The sequence below is a fragment of the Neomonachus schauinslandi genome, chromosome 9, assembly GCF_002201575.2.
Source record: "Neomonachus schauinslandi chromosome 9, ASM220157v2, whole genome shotgun sequence".
NCBI lineage: Eukaryota > Metazoa > Chordata > Mammalia > Carnivora > Phocidae > Neomonachus > Neomonachus schauinslandi.
The window spans coordinates 35,177,543-35,195,318 of NC_058411.1; the positions used below are offsets into that span (position 1 = coordinate 35,177,543).

Consider the following 17,776-nt stretch of genomic DNA (forward strand, 5'->3'; position numbering starts at 1 on the left):
TCCAGCCCCCAAACCCCACAAAACTGGAGCAGAAGAGGTTCCTCAGATGCTGCCCCCTTCCCAAAGCAGGTCTTGCTTGGGGCTACCTCCCATTTGGTCACGGCCAGGGAAAGGGAAGAGGACACTGGAAATGCCTGACCTGCCCCTTAGGGGCATGAGGAAGGAGCTTCAGGTAGGCGCCTAGGGCTCTAGCCCTGGCCAAGGGGCTGCTGGGTACCCCGGGGACACAAGGGGCCTCTTCCCCATGGGGCTTCCTCAGAACTAGGACTCTGACCTCAGGGGCCACCACATCCCTTCCCCGCTCTTCCTCGCACCAAAAAAAAAAAAGTGGGGGGAGGCACCCCCCAAGGTTGGTGGGTCCTCAATGCAAGGGCCTCCTGCTGCCTCCGGTGCCCTCTGCTACCACCACAGGTGGTAAAAGGGAGGTAAAAGCTCTCAAGCGGGTCCTCTTAAAACAACAGAACAGCATAGGGCTCAGAGGTGAAGGAGGCAGACAGACCTTGACACTGCCCAAGGCTCTGCCTCTCCACTCTGGGAGCCTCCCCAACTCAGACCCCGGGTCCCTTAGGGATAGTACAGTTCCCAGATAGAAGATGGCTACCCCAGCTTCTGCAGTAAAGCATCCCAAAGCCAAAGGCCCAATGTGTCCTGTCTGTAGCTGCTACCACCTGAGGGTACTGGCTGGACAGACAGCAAAGTTCATGACCTAGCCCTCTGGGGTGGCAAACGGAACCACACCTGGGTACTACCACCCATGTCACACCACCTCTGGACAACTGGGACAAATGCGGGGGCCTGGGCCATGAAGATACGGCACCGCTTGCTCAGCTTCTCCTGAAGGTCCTGGTCTTGGGGAAGTTACATGGGTGCAAAGGCCACCAAACATCCTAACACCCCCATCCCCAAGCACAGCTAAAAGGAGCCCTGCACACTATTTCCCCAGGGATAGCCTTCCCCATGCTGGTAAGGTCAGACTTCTGGAGGAAAGAGGGCACTCGTCCCAACAAAGATCTCCCCCACCACTCTGAAAGCAATACAGCTCCGGCCTCCATCTTAGCTGGGTTTAGGTCCAAAAGAGGGGTCAAACTGGGGGCAGCAGGTGTTTCCCCCTGAAGAGACCATAAAAGTCCCTGGGGCCTACAGCTGCTGTTCCATCACCTTCCCTGTGAGGAGCCTTAGACACACCGTGATGATCCCTCTGGAAGGGGCGGAGGTTCAGGTAGCAGCCACAGGGGTAGGCATCCAGAGTTATCAGGCCTTCCCGGGAGTCCCTAGTGCAGGCAGGCACAGCTCAGAGATCAATACCACCCTGTCAAGGGGTAGCTAACTTCAGACAGGAACAGCAGGAGGCAAGTTCTCCAATGGAGCCTGACATCCCCAGATTGGGCGGGCCCACTTTGTAGCCAGGATCTTCACTTGGCCTCTGTGCATCTAATCCTACATCCCTCTTTGCATCTACAGGGAAGCTAGTATATACCATTCACCAGCCTCTTTCTCCATCTGGGGAAACCAAAGCAGGAGGCAGTGAGGTGACCACACTCACCTGGCAATGAAGAAGGCCTCTGGTGCATCTGAGGGCATGTCCTGCTCCAAGGCAAATAGCACGCTCCTTCCTGAAGAGCAGGTAGTGGCAAGAATCTTCCTCAACTCTTCCCCCCGGACCAGTCTTTAGAGAGACAAGGGGCCCCCCTCTCCATTCTATGTGTGCCAAAATAGCAACCGAGGTGAGAAATTTCCAGCAAGTAACTCCATAGTCCAAAGAATGAAAGGGCCCCAAAGGAAGAGGTAGGATTTCACCACCCCAGGTCCCCCAAACTGGGCAATGGCAGCCAGCTGCATGTGACCCACCAGCTATTGCCAGTGCCCCAGGCATCCCACCCACATCATACGGGCCCCAAGACCTTCACCAACAGCACTGAAGCTACACGAGCCCAGCCACACGGGGCTATGCTCCGGGCGCCCTGGCAAGGGTCTTCCCCTCCTTACATTTTCTACTTTGCAATCTTTTAACAGTATTCCCAAACTAGGTTGACACAGCTCGTCCACACCAGCATAACAGGCTTCCTCCCCAGAACAGCTTAGAGGAAGCTCCTTCTGGGCATGGTCAGGTGGTCCTCCTTCCCTCTCTCCATCCCCTTCATCCCCTGGCCTCAACTGATTGGCTGGGGGGCAGGGGTATGGAAGGTCCTCAGGCTTCCCCCCAGCCCCCACAACCAGCACCCGTAACAGGAAGCTTGTGGAAGGCTCAGCATCCCCACCACACCACTTCTCTTTCCTATCGGAGGGCAACTAGGGTCCCCAAGGTTGGTCCTGGATCTCTCTCCCCTCCCGTTAGTGGGAGGGGGCAAGGACCCAGAGGACTGTAGGGCCTCGTCGCTTGGACAAGCAAGCTCAGGGAGGACACAAGGGAGGAGGCAGCTCCACAAGACTGCAACCCTGTTGGGCACAGATTGCACAATCTGGCACTGGCCCTGGGGCCAGCTGGCCCTTGTCCTCCACCTGCTCCAATGTGCTTCCACCACCAGAGAAAACCCATTTACTAGTTTTTCTAATAAATCGACAATGCTCCATCTTTCTCTCATTTACTTATTTGACTAGTTTTGTTTCCCCATGAATTGGAGCAAGGAGGGGTAGTTGAGTGAGCAAAGGCAGGGAGGGACCACCATGGAGACAGAGGGAGAGCCAGTCTCTCGTTTGTCCCTGGAGAGTCTTACACCCAGCTGTGTGCCTTGCCTGAGAGCCTGAGTGAAGCTTGCTCATTCACGCATTCAACCATCTTGAGGGTCTGCGGCAAGCCCTTCCCCACAGAGCTCTGGACAGAGATCTTGGCCTTCACTGGACGTCAGAATCACTGGAAGTGCCATGCCTGAGATTCACCTCCGGGGGGGGGAGGGGGGGCGGGGCAATTTCTTTTGGTCTAGGTGGATGAAACTGGCATCACCATTTTTCAAAAGGCTCCGCTGACTCTTAGTGGTATGGAGTGAGAACCAGTGAGCTGGTTCAAGGCTCCCAGGCAGACCTAGCCGGTTAAGGATCACCAGGGGAAAGTGCTCACTACAACTTCCCAGGCCCTACCCACCCCGAAAAGTCTGAGTCAGGGAGTTTGAGAAGCAGTGCATCATCTATTTTCTTCAAGTTGCAGATGAGGAAAAAAAAGAGTTCAGGTGACCCAGCTAATTAATGGAAGAGCTGGGACCAGAACCTGGGTGTCCTCACTCTCGCTCCAATACATTCATGGCTCCTGAGCATCATACCCCAAGCCTGGTAGGAGCCAACTATCCTCAGCAATAGTGGAAGTGGCCACAGAACATTGAGGACAGCGGGTAGCTCTGCCCTGTCTGCTTCTGTCTAGGAGAGGCCTCCCCTGGCCTGCACTCCTCCCCTGACCTCGTTAGACTCTGCACAACTGCCTTCACGTTGAGTGCATCCTCCAAGATCAGAAGCTCGCAGAGCCCGGACCCAGCAGACCTGTGGGAACACTTGCGTGGAGGAACAGGGCCAAACAAGGCTGGTCCACCACAGAGAAGGGGCAGAAAGCCCAATCAGAAATAGGCAGGCGCTCCCAGCCCTTTTGAGAAAAGACACTTTGAGAATGGGATGAAAACTGAGGCTCCATCCCAGAAAAAATGCATTTGCTCTCCTCACACGACACTGCAAGCCACCTCAAGACATGTCTAGGCTCCAAGTTTAGAATCCTTGCCTCCTACAATGTCTCCTGGGAACTAGAGAAGGAGAGAAAAGGCACCAGACATTGGAAATTTCTGCCCATTAGAAAAATGTTCCATTCATTTTCCTCACCTTTTTTAGTCCAACTCTGGTCCTTGAGGATAAGAGCTCGAGGCTGGCACAGAGTTGTTCTCCCCACCAGCTCCCCCACCAGCATAGGATGCCAGGCCGGGCTGGATGGAGAACAGGTTCCCTCCTGCACGTGGCAAGCACCCTGGTGCCTTATGCTTCGTGAGCACGGATGACGCAGGAGGGCATGTGGAAGCAACCACCCCCACGGCCCACCTCGGCCAGCTCTCCCCACCCCGCAAGGCCCAGTGAGGAGCCACACACAGGTCGGTTGGTGAGCAGCAGATATTGCACCATTGGCAAATAATGAAATGTATATACATTAGCGACAACCACAGGGTCAGCAAGACAACCTACAAAAGTACCTGAACCGAGTCCGTTACATTCTTCATGGGAGAGGAATCAACAACAGAAGAACACACACTCACAAACACGTGCACATACAAAGATACCACAGAATGGAAAGCAATAAATTATGGGCCTTGTTCCTGCCTGGATCCTAAGAAAAGGCACAATTAAAGAGCAAAGCCTCTCCAGGGCACTTCCACGTCTCCTCTGGGTGGGCTCCTCAGCCTGGCGGTGGTCAGCCCAACGCCAGAGGCCTGAGCACGGCTTGCTCTCCCTGGAAGAGGAGAGCTTAAATATTCAGCTTCTTACTAGGGAAGAACTATATATATGGGAAGTGGCCACACTGGCCTCAGTGGGGAGAAGGGCTCAGCTGGGCCTATGAAGGTTGCCATGAGCCCTAGGGAGTGCCAGGGCATTCCCAGCAGGTGAAGACACTTGCTGAGCACACCAGAGCATTCTTTCAGGGGCTCATGTGAGCAGGGGGAGCCCAGGCTTGTGGGCAAGCATGCCAAGGTTCCTCTGCGTCCCCGCCCTGCCGCACAGCTCCTCCCTCTCCCAGGACTCAGAGTCAACCTATAGAGTTCAAGGCCTGGAATTTCTCCCTCAGGTTTCTCACTCGGCCCGGCTGGCCTGGGTCCGCTAGGTCCCTGGGACCCTCTTCCTTTGGCCAATACTCTGGACTCCTGGAAATTCCAGACTCCTGGAAATCCAGGCCCTGTCCCACCGTGGCTGCTGGTGAGCTGGGTCCCTGCCCATTGCGCTCCTCCAGCCCCGCAGCGGGGCAGGGCACGGGCCCCTTCTCCATGACAATCACCCGCCGGTTGTTGTCCAGGGTGAGGTCTGCGGTGACGTACAGGGTCTCGTCTCCGAGCGGCCTGCTGTGGGGCACCCTGCCGGGAGGCTGGGCCCAAACGGCCTCTGGGCCCGCCCGGCCCCTCCTGGCGCCCACGCTGCAGCAGCGGCCCACCCTGCCCGCCAGAGGGGGCTCCACCATGTTCTCGGGCACCGAGCAGCTGCGGCTGACGGGCCGCCCATGGGGCCGGCTGCCCTCAGCCTGCAATGGCTTGTCGTGGGAGGCGTACTTGGAGCAGAGCTCTCGGACGTCAGGCCAGTTGAAGGTCTCAGTGTCGAAGGGGCTAAGGGGGCTTCGGGAGGAGGGCCGGACCCCAGGCGAGGTGGTCCTCGGGCTGGCAGCAGTGGGGCTGAAGGAGAAATGCCGAGGAGAGCCGGGCTTGGGCGGGCTGTGCTCCTGGGCCACCGTCTGCTCAGAGCTGAGGAGGGACAGCACTGGCTTCCTCTTGCCTGTGAAGAGACAGTAAGTGGACTGAATGGCTGGGCGGGAGGGGAGAGGGCAAGTGAGGACTCTGCCCTGCCTTCTGCTCACGCTCCAGCCAAGGCTGCTTGCTGGCGTTTTGGTTGTGAGGGGAGAGAAATCACATTCACCAACCCCAGCCCCGTTATCAAAGGGCAATGGGTGGAGGGGCGCCTGGGTGGCTCAGTCGGTTAAACGTCTGCCTTCGGCTCAGGTCATGATCCTGGGGTCCTGGGATCGAGCCCCACGTCAGGCTCCTTGCTCAGTGGGGAGCCTGCTTCTCCCTCTGCCTCTGCCCCTCCCACTGCTTGTGATCTGTCAGATAATAAAATCTTAAAAAAAAAAAAAAAAAAGCAATGAGAAAAATGAAGAAAAGGCAGTGAACAGAGTCAGGAGTCTAAGGAAAAGACGAGAGCCTCCAGTCTCCTGGAAGAGAGGGCCCATGGCCACGTTTCCTCCCAAGGTCCCTGCTCCACAGAAAGGGCTCGGGGAGGGCAGTGAGGAGGCTCAACCAGGGCCACACACTTGGCCTTGGGCGTTAGACTAACCGCCAGGGCTCACACCACTTCTGTGTGGAGTCCAGCCCTCTCTTTGGTCATGGTTCTACAGGAGTCACTTTCCCCCAGGAGCCGACCTGCTCCTAAAAGGCTCTTCCACCCCAGACTCGCGGGAAGGGCCCACTCCCCACCCATGTAGTTGTACCTTGGCCGCCTGAGGGCGCCCCGGCCTCCTCCTGCAGGCAGGGAATAGTGGGAGCTGCCTTTCCCCACTGGAGAGGTGGCCTGGCTGTCACAGATTTGCTCTTGATCCGGAGGCTGTACTGGCGGGCCAGCTGGTAGACCTTGTTCTTGACTCGCTCGCTCATGTGGCCGTCCATCACGTGGGAGAGCTGGACGATGCGGGGGTGCAGCGGAGTCACCAGCTCCCCCTGGACACCGCTGCTCAGCTCCTTCACCAGCTCCTTCAGCTCCCGGGCCAGGTGGGCTGGGCTGGGCTGCTCCGTGGGGGAGGCGCTCTCAGGGGAGGCGGTGGCCGACTCCTCAGTGATGGCCCCCAGCTCGTGCTCCTCCAGGATGAAGAGCGGCTCGTGCAGGTCAAAACCATTGGCCTGGCCTTGGCCGGGCCCCTGCAGAGAGCTCTCCCCGGGAGACTCCATTCCCTCCCAGATCTTTACAATTTCTGAAGATGGCCGGAACTCAGCATCTGTGATAGGAGCTGGCTCCCCAGCACTCGCCTGGCCAGGTCCTGGGAGGTCAAACAGAGCCCACGAAGGCGGCCGGGAGCCCACCTGCCTCTTGTGCCCCAGCGGAGCCAGGGGCTCTGGGTCCGGCCTGGGAAGGCTGTTGAATCTGGAGACAGAGTTTCTCACCAGCCCCTTGGGGATATAGGAGAGGCTCTCCCGGCGCCGGATGCTAAAGCCCGCGTCATGGTGCTCTGCGTTTTCATAGTAGCTCTTGATTTTGTCCAGCAACAGCCGGTCTCGGGTGGAGAGGGTCGACTCCTTCTTCTTGCAGGAAGACCTGTCGGGCTCTGCTGGGCAGCCTGGACTCGGGGGCTCCGTCCCATTGACCGAAGGGCCACTCTCTGCAGCCACTCCTGCAGTGCTGTCCATCTCGGGGGGCGGCTGCGAGCTGAGGGCATCCGTGGTGCTGCCATGCCAGGTCGAGCCCTTCTCGCTGCCCTCGAGGCTGAGCACACTGCTGCTCCGGCTCATCAGCCTCGGGGTCCCAAAGCCGCTGGCCTTGCTGTCCTCCAGCGCCAGGCTGCTCCGCCGGGAGAAGCTGCTGACGAAGCGCTCAGCGATGATGCTGGCCTGGTCCAGCACAGAGGGCGGCAGGAGGCTCTCGGTCTCCTGGGTGGCCCCCATGTCCTCGTCCTCCTCCTCACTGCTCAGAGCCTTAAGGTCCTCAGTGCTCTCGGCCACCACAAAGTCCACCATGTCACCCGGGGAGTGCAGCCCCAGCAGCTCCTGGTGGGCATCAAGCTGTGCTTCCCGGACTTCTGGAGACTGTGTGTCTGAGGGCACCTCCTCAGTGCTGGGAACTTCCATGGCAGCAAATACTTCCTGCTCCATCTCAGGCTCAGGGTCTGGTTCAACCTGGGATAACAGAGCTCCTATGAGCCAAAAGCCTCCCTCGTGAGATCCAAAGGAGAAGGGGACAGCATGACCTGCTCAAAGCCCAGGGAGAGGTTATATAGTTTAGGACCAAAGGCAATGAGAATGAGCACAACTCCAGAGTGGGAGAGACAGGCCCTTACGGAGAGGAACGTGGTGATGTCCCTCAGTCATCATGCAGCTAGTGGCCTTGGGTTGTAAAACCCAAGGAAAATTCTAGGAACGCAGATGGGGTAGAGTGGTGGCACCCCTCAGTGACAGCCTGCCTGGGAGCTACAGGGACAAGGTGGGAGCACACAACACAGGGTATGCCTGATGGAGAGGCAGCTTTCTAAAGCCCTAGAGACCACATGGGGGTTTTTCTGGGTTCAAACCCAACTACCCCGAGTGGCCACGACCTCCTGTGTGAATGAGGCTCCAGAGGGCAATAGGACCACATGATAGAGTCCCGTCAGAGCGGGTGAAGACAGGGATTTGGATCCTACCAGCCAGCCTCTGGCCCTAGGCACGACGCTGCCTATGCCCAGGAGACAGGTAAGGAAGGAAGCCAATGTAAGAACCTCGTCCTGACCACCTTGAAGGTCATTTGAACCACGAAACCAGCCAGTACAGGCAGCTTCCCAGAGGGGCTTTAGGAAGAAGAGCGACACTCTCCATTCTGAGGAACCAGACCCAACCCAACTGTTCTAGTCCAGAGTCTGCAACGCAGGACCCATGGTGGCGGCCTGCACCGCACTGTGCCGAGCCACAAGGGGCTTCTGAGAACCTGCAATGTGGCTAGTCCAAACTGAGAACAGCCGGAAGGGTAAAATACACAGCAGACTGCAAAAACGTCGTACAGAGTATAAAATGTCATTAATAGCTTTTTCCATTGATTACATGTTGAAAGTATAGTTAACATTCAATAATTAAATAATTTGTTTACACGGCTGCTAGAAAATGTAAAGTTATCCATGTGGCTTGCTTCCTGTTATCATGGAACAGCACCACCCTAGACTCCTATCCAGTGTCAGGGTCCTCAGACCCGCCCGGGGTTGTGAGGTCTGCCCTGGGGTCAAGGCCTCATACACTTTTTCTGGTAACTTTGGGAAAACAAAGGTATCGGTTCCACCCACAGACAGCATGGGGTGACAGGAAGTGGAATGTGGGCTTCTAAGTCACAGACTGTGATCTGATCTCACTTCTGCCCCTCAGAAGCTGCCCGACACCAGGCACGTCACTCAGCTTCTCTGAGCCTTTTCCTGCCTGAACTGTTGCAGGGAATAGAAGGAAGAAATAAAACATCGGACGTGTAGGAAGTGCCCAGTAGATGTCAGTACCCAGGGGGGCACAGTCGTGAGTCCAATGTCTGGCCAGCTGGCAGGGGCAGGGCCTTATGGCCTAGACGAGGAGGTCTGGCTGAAGGGACCTAAAATCTGGTCACTTCTGCGAATACGGCCCTTGATAAGAGACTGCATCTTGTCAAAAAGGGGTTTCTTTCTCTAATTCATAGGCAGGGGCTACCTGCTTACCCCACCGTAGGCCCAGAGGCCACACAGGCTTCCTAAAGGGCCGAGAGTCCGGAGAGGGGAGCGGGGTCCCCTGTATCCCCAAGGGCCCAAGAGGAGAGCCCGCGCCAGCAGCAGCACCCACAGACCTGTGCTCTGGCCCCTTCTGCCCGCCGGCCACTCACCTCTGGCAGGGAAGAGGAGGTGGACTCGAAGCTCACGCGCTTCTCGGCGCTCGTCGGAGACCGGCCGCTGGACCTTCTAAGGCTCTTGGGGCCTTCAGACTCCCTGTGCCCCTTCTCCTGCAGCAAGCAGAGGGCCATCGTCAGCTCCTGGGACAACTGGGAGCTCATCCCTTCTGCAGCCCAACATGGGCGAACCTTCTGAGCCCCAAGGGGGCTGGGCTGTATTGAGAGCCAGCCTGAGACCTGAGCCTGGACCGCCAGGTCTGGGGACACAGAAATCCCTGCCGGGTGTGCAGCCTCTGAAAAGCCCAACCCGCTGGCCCCTTCCAGCCCCACTGGCTTCTCCCCCTTCCCCACCACCCCCACCCCGTTAGTCACGCTCACTGGGTAGGACACTAGTTCATGCCCAGTACTGGAACAGCACATGCCAAGGGCTCACCAGGGCGTGACAGCGGGCAAGGGGTTAGGTGCTGATGGCAGGAGTGAGGGAACAGGACAGAGGGGTGGGAGGGCAGGGGAGAGAACTCCCGGATGGGCATGCACTCGCCAGGGAACATGCAAGGAGGTGGGGAGATCAAAGAGACACCTCACCATAGCGCCCCGGGAGAAAAGTAAAGCGTTGGCCCGATAGTGCCAGCAGTGGAGGGCGGCCAGCAGGGAGCTGGCGAAGTCGGCTACCTGCTCCGCCACTGCCAGGCTCTCCTCCTCCTCCTCCTCCTCCTCCTCCTCCTCCGAGCCTGGGGGTTCCAGTCTGGCCCCCTTCTCGCTGCCTTCATGCCCTGCCAAGTCCTCCAGAGACACCTGAAAGGCCTCCTCCTCCTCCACCACCACCTCCTCCTCCTCCTCCTCCTCCTCCCGGGCAGCCCCTTCGGCCTCCGGCTGCAGGCCCTGAGCGCGGGGAGGCCGCCCGAAGTCCAGGAGAGCGCCGGCACTGCCTGCATGCTGTTCAGAGCATAAGATCCCCTCGTGACCAGGCTCTGGGCAAACCCCCTCCTCCTGCCAGTGGCTTGGGGTACGGAGGCTTTACACAGAGAAAGCCGCGCCTAAACACCCAAGCCCTGGTCTCCACCAGGGCCCAGGGAGGACCGAGGTGGGCGTCCTCAAGGTGGGAAGCTGGGACCTGGGAAAGCTGGGGCTGGTGCCTGCTCAGGAACTCAAGACCCAGAGAGGCCTGCCTGCCCCAGAGAGAGAAAATGGAGAAGATCCAGGCTGGGCCACCCCCAGGGTACCATTCCAGGAAAAGGGTAAGGAAGGATCCCCAGGGGGCCATGGCTTATTCATCTCTGTGACTCTGTGACAGCCGAGCACACAGTAGGGGCCTGAAAAGTCTTTGTCAAATGCACGAAGACGACGAGAGCTGAGGGGGCCAGGGCACTGACCTGGCAGTCCCACCCCCCTCTGTCAGGCCAGTCCTCTCTGCCCACTGGCCTTACCTTCATTTCTGCGGCACTGGCTGCACCCACCACGGCCAGGTCCCAGCACACAGGCGGCGGGGAGGGGAAAAGAGATCGGTAAGCAGGAGAAAGAGCCTCTTTACAGAGACCAGGAGCCCCCCAGGGAAGGCTTCACTGGGGCTCTTATTCCCAGAACCCGTGCCCAGTCTCCCGGGCTTTCAAAGGAATGACTGACAGAGCAGAGGCCCCGGGGGACACAGGTCTGTGCCCCTCACCGTGGCTGTTACCCGAGGACAGGGTACTAGGAGTGTGCAGGAGGGAGAGCTCAGCCCCCTCGCCACACAGCAAGGGGGGAGGCCCACCTCCAGGGAGGAGGAGAGGCAGGGTCCCCTCTGTCCTCAACACCCAGAGGGTTACCTGTGTCACCTCTCTGCCCCTCCCCTAGAGCTTGCCAGGAAGGGCTGGCCATGCTCACACTCACCTTTCTCACTGAGTTGCCTGAGCAGGTGTCTGGTTGGCTCTGAGAAGGAAAGCGAAGGGACCATCAGTGCGGGCCTGGAAACAGCTGTGTCTGGCCCTGGTCCCATGCTCACAGCGCCACCGCCACCACCAGCTCCAAGTCCACTCCAGCCTGGCCCCCCTCAGCCCTAGGGCCTGAGGGAGGCTGCCCTCCTACCTACACCACGGGCAGGCAGTGCCCGGGCCACCCCCACCCAGCACCGGAGACTCTGCTGTGCCTGCCAGCACACCCCCCCTCCCAGGAACAGCGCGGCCCCCAATCCCTGCATTAGTGCACCCAGCCCAGGGCCCTCGGTTCTGGGGCTCTAGTCCCAGGCTGCCTCCTTCAGACCAACTCGCCACATCTCTGGAGAAGCTCAGCTCTACCTTCAGCCCCACCCTCCCTGCAATAAGCACATGAGCGCATTAGCTACACCCGAGGCCAAGCCCCCTTGCAGCACCCCGGCTGGAAAGCAGAGGTCGCACCCGATTTCCTACGGCCGTTAAGGCCTGGCTCCATGAAGCCTCGCTGCCTGCTGGGGAGTGTGGCCCGGATGAACGAGGACTGACCAGGCTCTGGGAACAGGATACAAAACACACCCATTAGGCTGATGGTGTCACCACCTTGTATCCCAGCCTTTCTGGGAACAGACCTGAGAGAGGCAGGCAGGGATAAGACGTCACGTGTCCGGGGACCTCTCCACAGAGTCTTGACCTTAGCCTACAGTGTTCTTGCCCAGCTGGTGTTAACCGGGGAGCCCGCTATAAACTCGGAGGCGGAAGGGAATTCTAGCAGGGAGTCACACTGCAGAAGTTTCTTCTACCGACATGCGTGTGTGCGTGCACCCGATCTGCACAACCGAAGTACGCTGTGAATCCGAGTGTTTTTAGAGAAATACAAAATGCTCTACTCTTTCATCTTAACACTTACAATCAAGAATATTTAACAAGTGACAAGTGGTGACAGCAGCACCTCCCTCATCTAGAGCATCCTCTCTGCCCATCTCAGCTCTCTGGGAAAAGGAGGCCTGGAGGCAGAGACTCCAAGCTTGCGTGGGGCCCCGTCTCCCTCTCAGCAACTTGCTGGCCTTTTTTTTTTTTAACATCTTTTTTTTAAGTCATCTCTACACCCAACATGGGGCTTGAACGCACGACCCCGAGATCAAGAGTCGCACACTCCACCGACAGAGCCGGCCAGGCGCCGCTTGCTGGCCTGTCTTTTATCCACACTTCTCACAAGTTCAATCGACTGATTTCAAACAACAGAAGCAGGGAGAAGAGCCACTCCAGGCGAGGACTCTGCGACAGACAAGAACCAACGCTTCCGGGTTAAGGGTGGACACCACACCTCGGGTGCGCAGCCGCCGTGGCGACCCCCAGCCCCAAGCAGCGCACACGCCCAACGGATGCTGTCGCACCTACACCAGAAAAGGCAAAGTTCAACAGTGGTCGGCATCCTCTACTTTAAGAGGCTCAAGGGATGAAGCATGTTTTAGAGAGATGTTTGTTTCATAACGGTTAGAACTCAAGTACAAAAACAAGCAAACGGAAGCCGACTCCATCAGGGTTCACAGGCGGAAATCTCGGTTCTGTGGAAACTGAGCTCTAAAATGACTCACTGCCCGCGTGCCCCAATAGCCACAGTGCGGGCGCTGACGTCATGACAGGCAGTACTGCGGTTCCTACCACCACCACCAGCTCTCCCATGAGCCAGAAGCTTCCAATTCAAAGCTATGGCAGGTTAAAGGGGAATGCTAGAAGGACAGGAAGAGCATCATAGGAGAAAGGAAAACAACGAGGGCCAGAAACTTATGAAGTAACACCCCCACAACTGGGGGCCTTTCACGTAGGGTGTCATAAAACGTTTGCAACCATCACAAATTTGCCTAGGGTTCAAGGTCCATTGGGCATAACACCAAACCAAACAGAATCACAAAAGCTTTCCAGAGACCACTTGGCTCCATCTTCCAGAAGACCAAAGCCCACATGTCAATCCCCAGAGTCGTTCAGGGGACCCATGGGTCATGGCCAAAGCCCAGTGCACCCAGGAGATCCACACCAGGACAATGGGCCAGTCACTCCCGAATCTTCTCTCCAGGGGTCTCTGAGACACTTCTCACTCCAACTCTCACCTCATCTATGTTTGGCAGGTGCCCAGCTGAAGCTAAATCTGTCCCTGGGCCTTGGATTCAAGAGCAGAGCACAAGCAGACGAACAGACATACAAAACACACACCCTTATCACCCCCAGAGCTAAGAATAAAAGCAAGGTTTTCTCTTTTTCAACAGACGATTCATTCCAATAAATCCAAGTACATAGTAGCAAGCCCAGTCATGGAAGAAAATCCAGCAGAGGAAAATGGAACTTTTTCCTGAGACCCAAAGTAAATATTTCCTGTCTGGATTTGGTGCCACTTGATGTCTAACTCGTTTTCCCCACGTCCTGCCTCTGTTCTGCTCCAGAACTGGGCTGGGGATCACCCATGACGTCTGAGCGTTGCTCCTGGCTGAGTCCCAGAATTCTGAGAGGCAAAGGAGCAAGGTTTTGGTCCCAGGAAAGCTAAGAAGGAGCACGGAGGCCTGAGTGAACAAGCATTCTCAGGGCCCTGGAAAAGGTGGGCTGCCCAGCCCTGGTGGGCAAGAAGGGCCCGAACGAAGGTGCCTGGGAGGGTAGCAGAAGCACAGGGACAGGACGCGCCACATGTGCCCAGCGACCCTCCCTCCTGCCGTTTCCCGGGATGTCCGGGGAGGGGAGAGCCAGCCCCAATTGCTGCTGCAGATAGTCCCCGTCCTGGTCAAGAGTCCTGTAAGGAAGCCTCTGCCCACACAGCCCTTCGCTTACCAGACTGCCGGCGCCCCTGGCGCGCATGCGTGGACACCTCGTCCTGGGAGGACCAAGCCTTCTTCAGGCGCTCTGGGCTGCAGCGGTACCGGCTGGGATCTGCCCACGAGATTGACAATCAGCCTGGGCCTGGACTCTGACCATCCCTGACCCCACCTCTGCTGCCTGCCCCAGCTCCAGGGGCCAGAAGCCTCCAGAGCTCCCTCCCCTTCCAGCTTCCATCCAGAAATGTTAGGCAGTGGGGGTCCCACCTGCCAGCAGGACCACACCCTAGGTCCTGCAGTAGACCCCTAGCCCTTGACAGAAGGAGCGTCCCCATTCTCCCTGCTCCCTGGAATAGAAGTACCAGGTAGAGCTTCCCCAGGATCTAGAGATGTGGCCAGTTAGGGAGAAAGCGGGCAGAAAGAGTACACTTACAGTAGGAGTCCATTTCCAAGATGGCTTCCTTGGCCTGGAAGGGAAGGAAACGCACCCAGTTACCACGTTGCTATGCACATGCCTCTCTTGGCCCACCGACTTGCTCTTGCTGCACTGGGACACCCCACACCCTGTGGGGCTGTGCCGAAGCCCACAGCGCCTACTGCACTGACCCCCGCTTCGAGTGAAGCCGACGTCCAGCAGTAAGGCCCCGGTGGGCCCCTGGAGCTGGCTGAGGGACACCCTCTCCCTGCACCCCATCACGGGGCAGGTGGGGCACCCCAGGAACTCACCTTCTGGGGGATGGTGGTGTGGTGGTTCTCCAGGATGAGCCTCTTGATGTGGTGAGTCCAGCTCCGTTTCTCCTCCGCTGTTTTGGCCTGGAGGGACCGAAGGGAGAGGAAACCAGGGTTGTTGCCGCAGGCCATGAGCCGTCAGCCGTGGGCCGTGTCCGGTGCCTCTGCCCTGCCAGGGCACCTCTGTGAGGTTACCTGAACTCCTCCACACAACCGAGACGCGCCCGCAGGGATCGCTACCTTGCAGAGGGAGACTGTGAGGCCCGGCTCGAGGCGGCGCTGTGTCCCCGGCCCGCCCCTCACCTGAATATTGTACTGCTGCTTGCTGTGCTTGTAGTGGGTGACGGTGAAGCACAGGGAGTCTCTGGTGCTTTCGATCAGCATCAGGGAGGAGCACTGGAGCAGAGGGAGAGCGTGGTCAAGCACGCGAACGGGTGGGGGGGCTGACCTGGGGCCCCAGCCCCTCAAGACCATCCGGGGAGACAGGGAGAGTAACCTCAGAAGGATGGAGCTGGAGCCACCCCAACCCGGGTCCTACGAAGAGGTCAAGAAATGGAGCCTGGGGGCGCCTGCTAGGCTCGGACGTCAGAGCCCGAGACTCTTGATCTCAGGGCTGTAAGTTTGAGCCCCACAGTGGGTGAAGAGATTACTTAAAAGTAAAATCTTTAGGGGCGCCTGGGTGGCTCAGTCGTTGAGCGTCTGCCTCCGGCCCAGGTCACGGTCCCAGGGTCCTGGGATCGAGCCCCGCATCGGGCTCCCTGCTCGGCGGGGAGTCTGCTTTCTCCCTCTCCCACTCCCCCTGCTTGTGTTCCCTCTCTCGCTGTGTCTCTCTCTGTCAAATAAATAAATAAAATCTTTAAAAAAAAAATAGTTCAGGGGCGCCTGGGTGGCTCAGTCGTTGAGCGTCTGCCTTCGGCCCAGGTCATGGTCCCAGGGTCCTGGGATCGAGCCCCCGCATCGGGCTCCCTGCTCCGCGGGAAGCCTGCTTCTCCCTCTCCCTCTCCCCCTGCTTGTGTTCCCTCTCTCGCTGTGTCTCTGTCAAATAAATAAATAAAATCTTTAAAAAAAAAAAAATAGTTCAGGGGCGCCTGGGTGGCTCAGTCGTTGAGCGTCTGCCTTCGGCCCAGGTCACGGTCCCAGGGTCCTGGGATCGAGCCCCACATCGGGCTCCCTGCTCGGCAGGAGGCCTGCTTCTCCCTCTCCCACTCCCCCTGCTTGTGTTCCCTCTCTCGCTGTGTCTCTCTCTGTCAAACAAAATCTTAAAAATAATTAATTAATTAATAATCAAAACTTTAAAAAAAAAAAAAAGAATGGAGCCTGGCCCACTGCAAGGGGGGAAGAGGGCAGAGGCCGTGACAGCAGCCTGGCTACCGGGATGTGGCCCTTGTAGACAAAGTGATCGCCTCGCTTCTTGGTGATGAGCAGTGCTTTGTCAAAGAGGAAGAAGGTCCTCTCGTTGCGTACACGGTGCACGCGGAACGTGCCCTCCAGGACAAGCTCCCCGTAGATGGTCAGGTCCGGCCCCTTCCAGTTGATGAGCAGCGACTGAATCTCCTACAGCAGAGAAGCCCCGACCCCCAGAGTCAGGCTACTCGTGACCCTCTGGGGACGACACGAAACCCCAGAAACTCCTAAAGACACAGCCACCAGCCGCATCCATCAGATACACGCTGTCACAACGGCCCCCCCAGAGAAGACTGCCCCGAAGGGAAACCCACCCTCGGCTCCCCCCAGCAAGGAGGCCGCACCCTGCCCACCAGCCGGCCTGTCCCTCCAGCGACCAGCCCTGGAGCACCTGGAGCCGGACCGCATGCTCGTGTCTCCTCTTCATGTCGTTGATGTACCAGGCCACACAGGTCATGGTGTCAATGGCATCCTCCACCACCTCAAAGCCATCCTCTTCTTCATCAAAATGTTTGGCAATTTCCTGTATGGGAGACAGGAGTGTAGGCAGCCCAGACTCAACCCTGCCCCTCCCCCGGCCCCGCACATCCTCAGGAAGACCACTGGGCTACCTGGAGCAGCAGGTGGTACTTGAGGATGCGCTGCACGGGCTTCAGCAAGTAGGAGCCCAAGGGCAGAGAGTGCTGTAGTAGCTCCTGCCGGTCCCGAAAGAACTTGGCCTGTTGCTTGTCCCGCATGCACTCGGTCAGGGCGGCCACTGAGCTGGGGGTGGGGGAGAAGGGGCCATCACCACCTGGGAAGGCCTACATAGGGATGTGGGGTGCTCCAGGCCCACAAAATAACTGTCTCCCCCTCCACCCCAATACTCACTTGGGGTAGTTGTTGCAATACTGGGTGTAGATATCAAACTCTTGACTCTAAGAGGAGACCAAACAAAGATGGTGATTTCTGGGAGACTCCCATTTGACTCTAAACTTGGCTATACCCAAGACATGGCCCTGACCCCCCCCAGGGCACACTCGGCCCCCCTCTCCCTGAACACCTGCAGATCCATCTTTGGACCCATCTGTCTGGGACATCCCATCCACCTAGCGGCCCCCGGCTCTACCCCAGAATGCCCTTCCCATGAGACAGGGCACCGGGCACTTCCCCTGGACAGAGGCCTCCAGGACTCACACATCCTCTTAAGCTGGGCACGCCTGTGCCTCGGAGCCCCCAGCAAGGCGGGACAAGAGGCAAGGACCCAGCAGCCCCTCTTACCCTTTCCACGAAGCAGCTGGCCACAGCCACAGGATCACCATTGCAGCTGTCCAGGTCTCGGAGTAGCTGGCTGGGGGAGGGGAGAGTGGTCATCAGACCCCAGACAGCGCACAGCCTCCACAGCTACCAACACGCCCCCTCCCCAGCCTCCTGGTGCCCAGATACACAGGGAGCCCCGGGTGTCATGCCAAAGAGTCGGGGCGTCCATCCTGAGTGAGCCCCGCCCAGGCCAGCAACCACAGAAAGTACCCAGCACTGCCGCAAAGACAGGGAGCAAAGAACACCCACATGCTCAGCAAGCAGGAGAGAGACAGGGGACACCAGTACCCACCTTGGGAGGGGAGACAGCTCCTCTGCAGGCAGAAGGAGTCAAACACACAAAGGCAGAGATTAAAGGGGGGAGAAGAGAGAGAGGAGACTCCC

At 58.2% G+C, this 17,776-nt stretch overlaps 1 protein-coding gene across 4 annotated transcripts in view; it reads right to left on the reverse strand.

The window, feature by feature from the left end:
• Positions 1-4,099: 4,099 nt before the first annotated feature.
• PLEKHG3 (pleckstrin homology and RhoGEF domain containing G3) overlaps positions 4,100-17,776 on the reverse strand; it is a 42,238-nt gene continuing 28,561 nt past the window's right edge. For 2 of the 4 annotated variants that reach the window (XM_021701409.1, XM_021701410.1), the window contains exons 4-19: positions 17,354-17,423; positions 16,964-17,010; positions 16,705-16,855; positions 16,485-16,616; positions 16,061-16,243; positions 14,993-15,085; positions 14,687-14,773; positions 14,394-14,427; positions 13,977-14,075; positions 11,622-11,711; positions 11,119-11,157; positions 10,677-10,696; positions 9,835-10,185; positions 9,244-9,360; positions 6,158-7,553; positions 4,100-5,445 (exon numbers count right to left, since the gene is read on the reverse strand). In XM_021701409.1, coding sequence (XP_021557084.1) covers positions 4,712-5,445; positions 6,158-7,553; positions 9,244-9,360; positions 9,835-10,185; positions 10,677-10,696; positions 11,119-11,157; positions 11,622-11,711; positions 13,977-14,075; positions 14,394-14,427; positions 14,687-14,773; positions 14,993-15,085; positions 16,061-16,243; positions 16,485-16,616; positions 16,705-16,855; positions 16,964-17,010; positions 17,354-17,423 — 3,643 coding nt within the window. In that variant the 3' untranslated portion in view covers positions 4,100-4,711. The remainder of the gene's footprint in view (positions 5,446-6,157; positions 7,554-9,243; positions 9,361-9,834; positions 10,186-10,676; positions 10,697-11,118; positions 11,158-11,621; positions 11,712-13,976; positions 14,076-14,393; positions 14,428-14,686; positions 14,774-14,992; positions 15,086-16,060; positions 16,244-16,484; positions 16,617-16,704; positions 16,856-16,963; positions 17,011-17,353; positions 17,424-17,776) is intronic. The other 2 variants (XM_021701411.1, XM_021701412.1) reach the window with 2 other exon arrangements.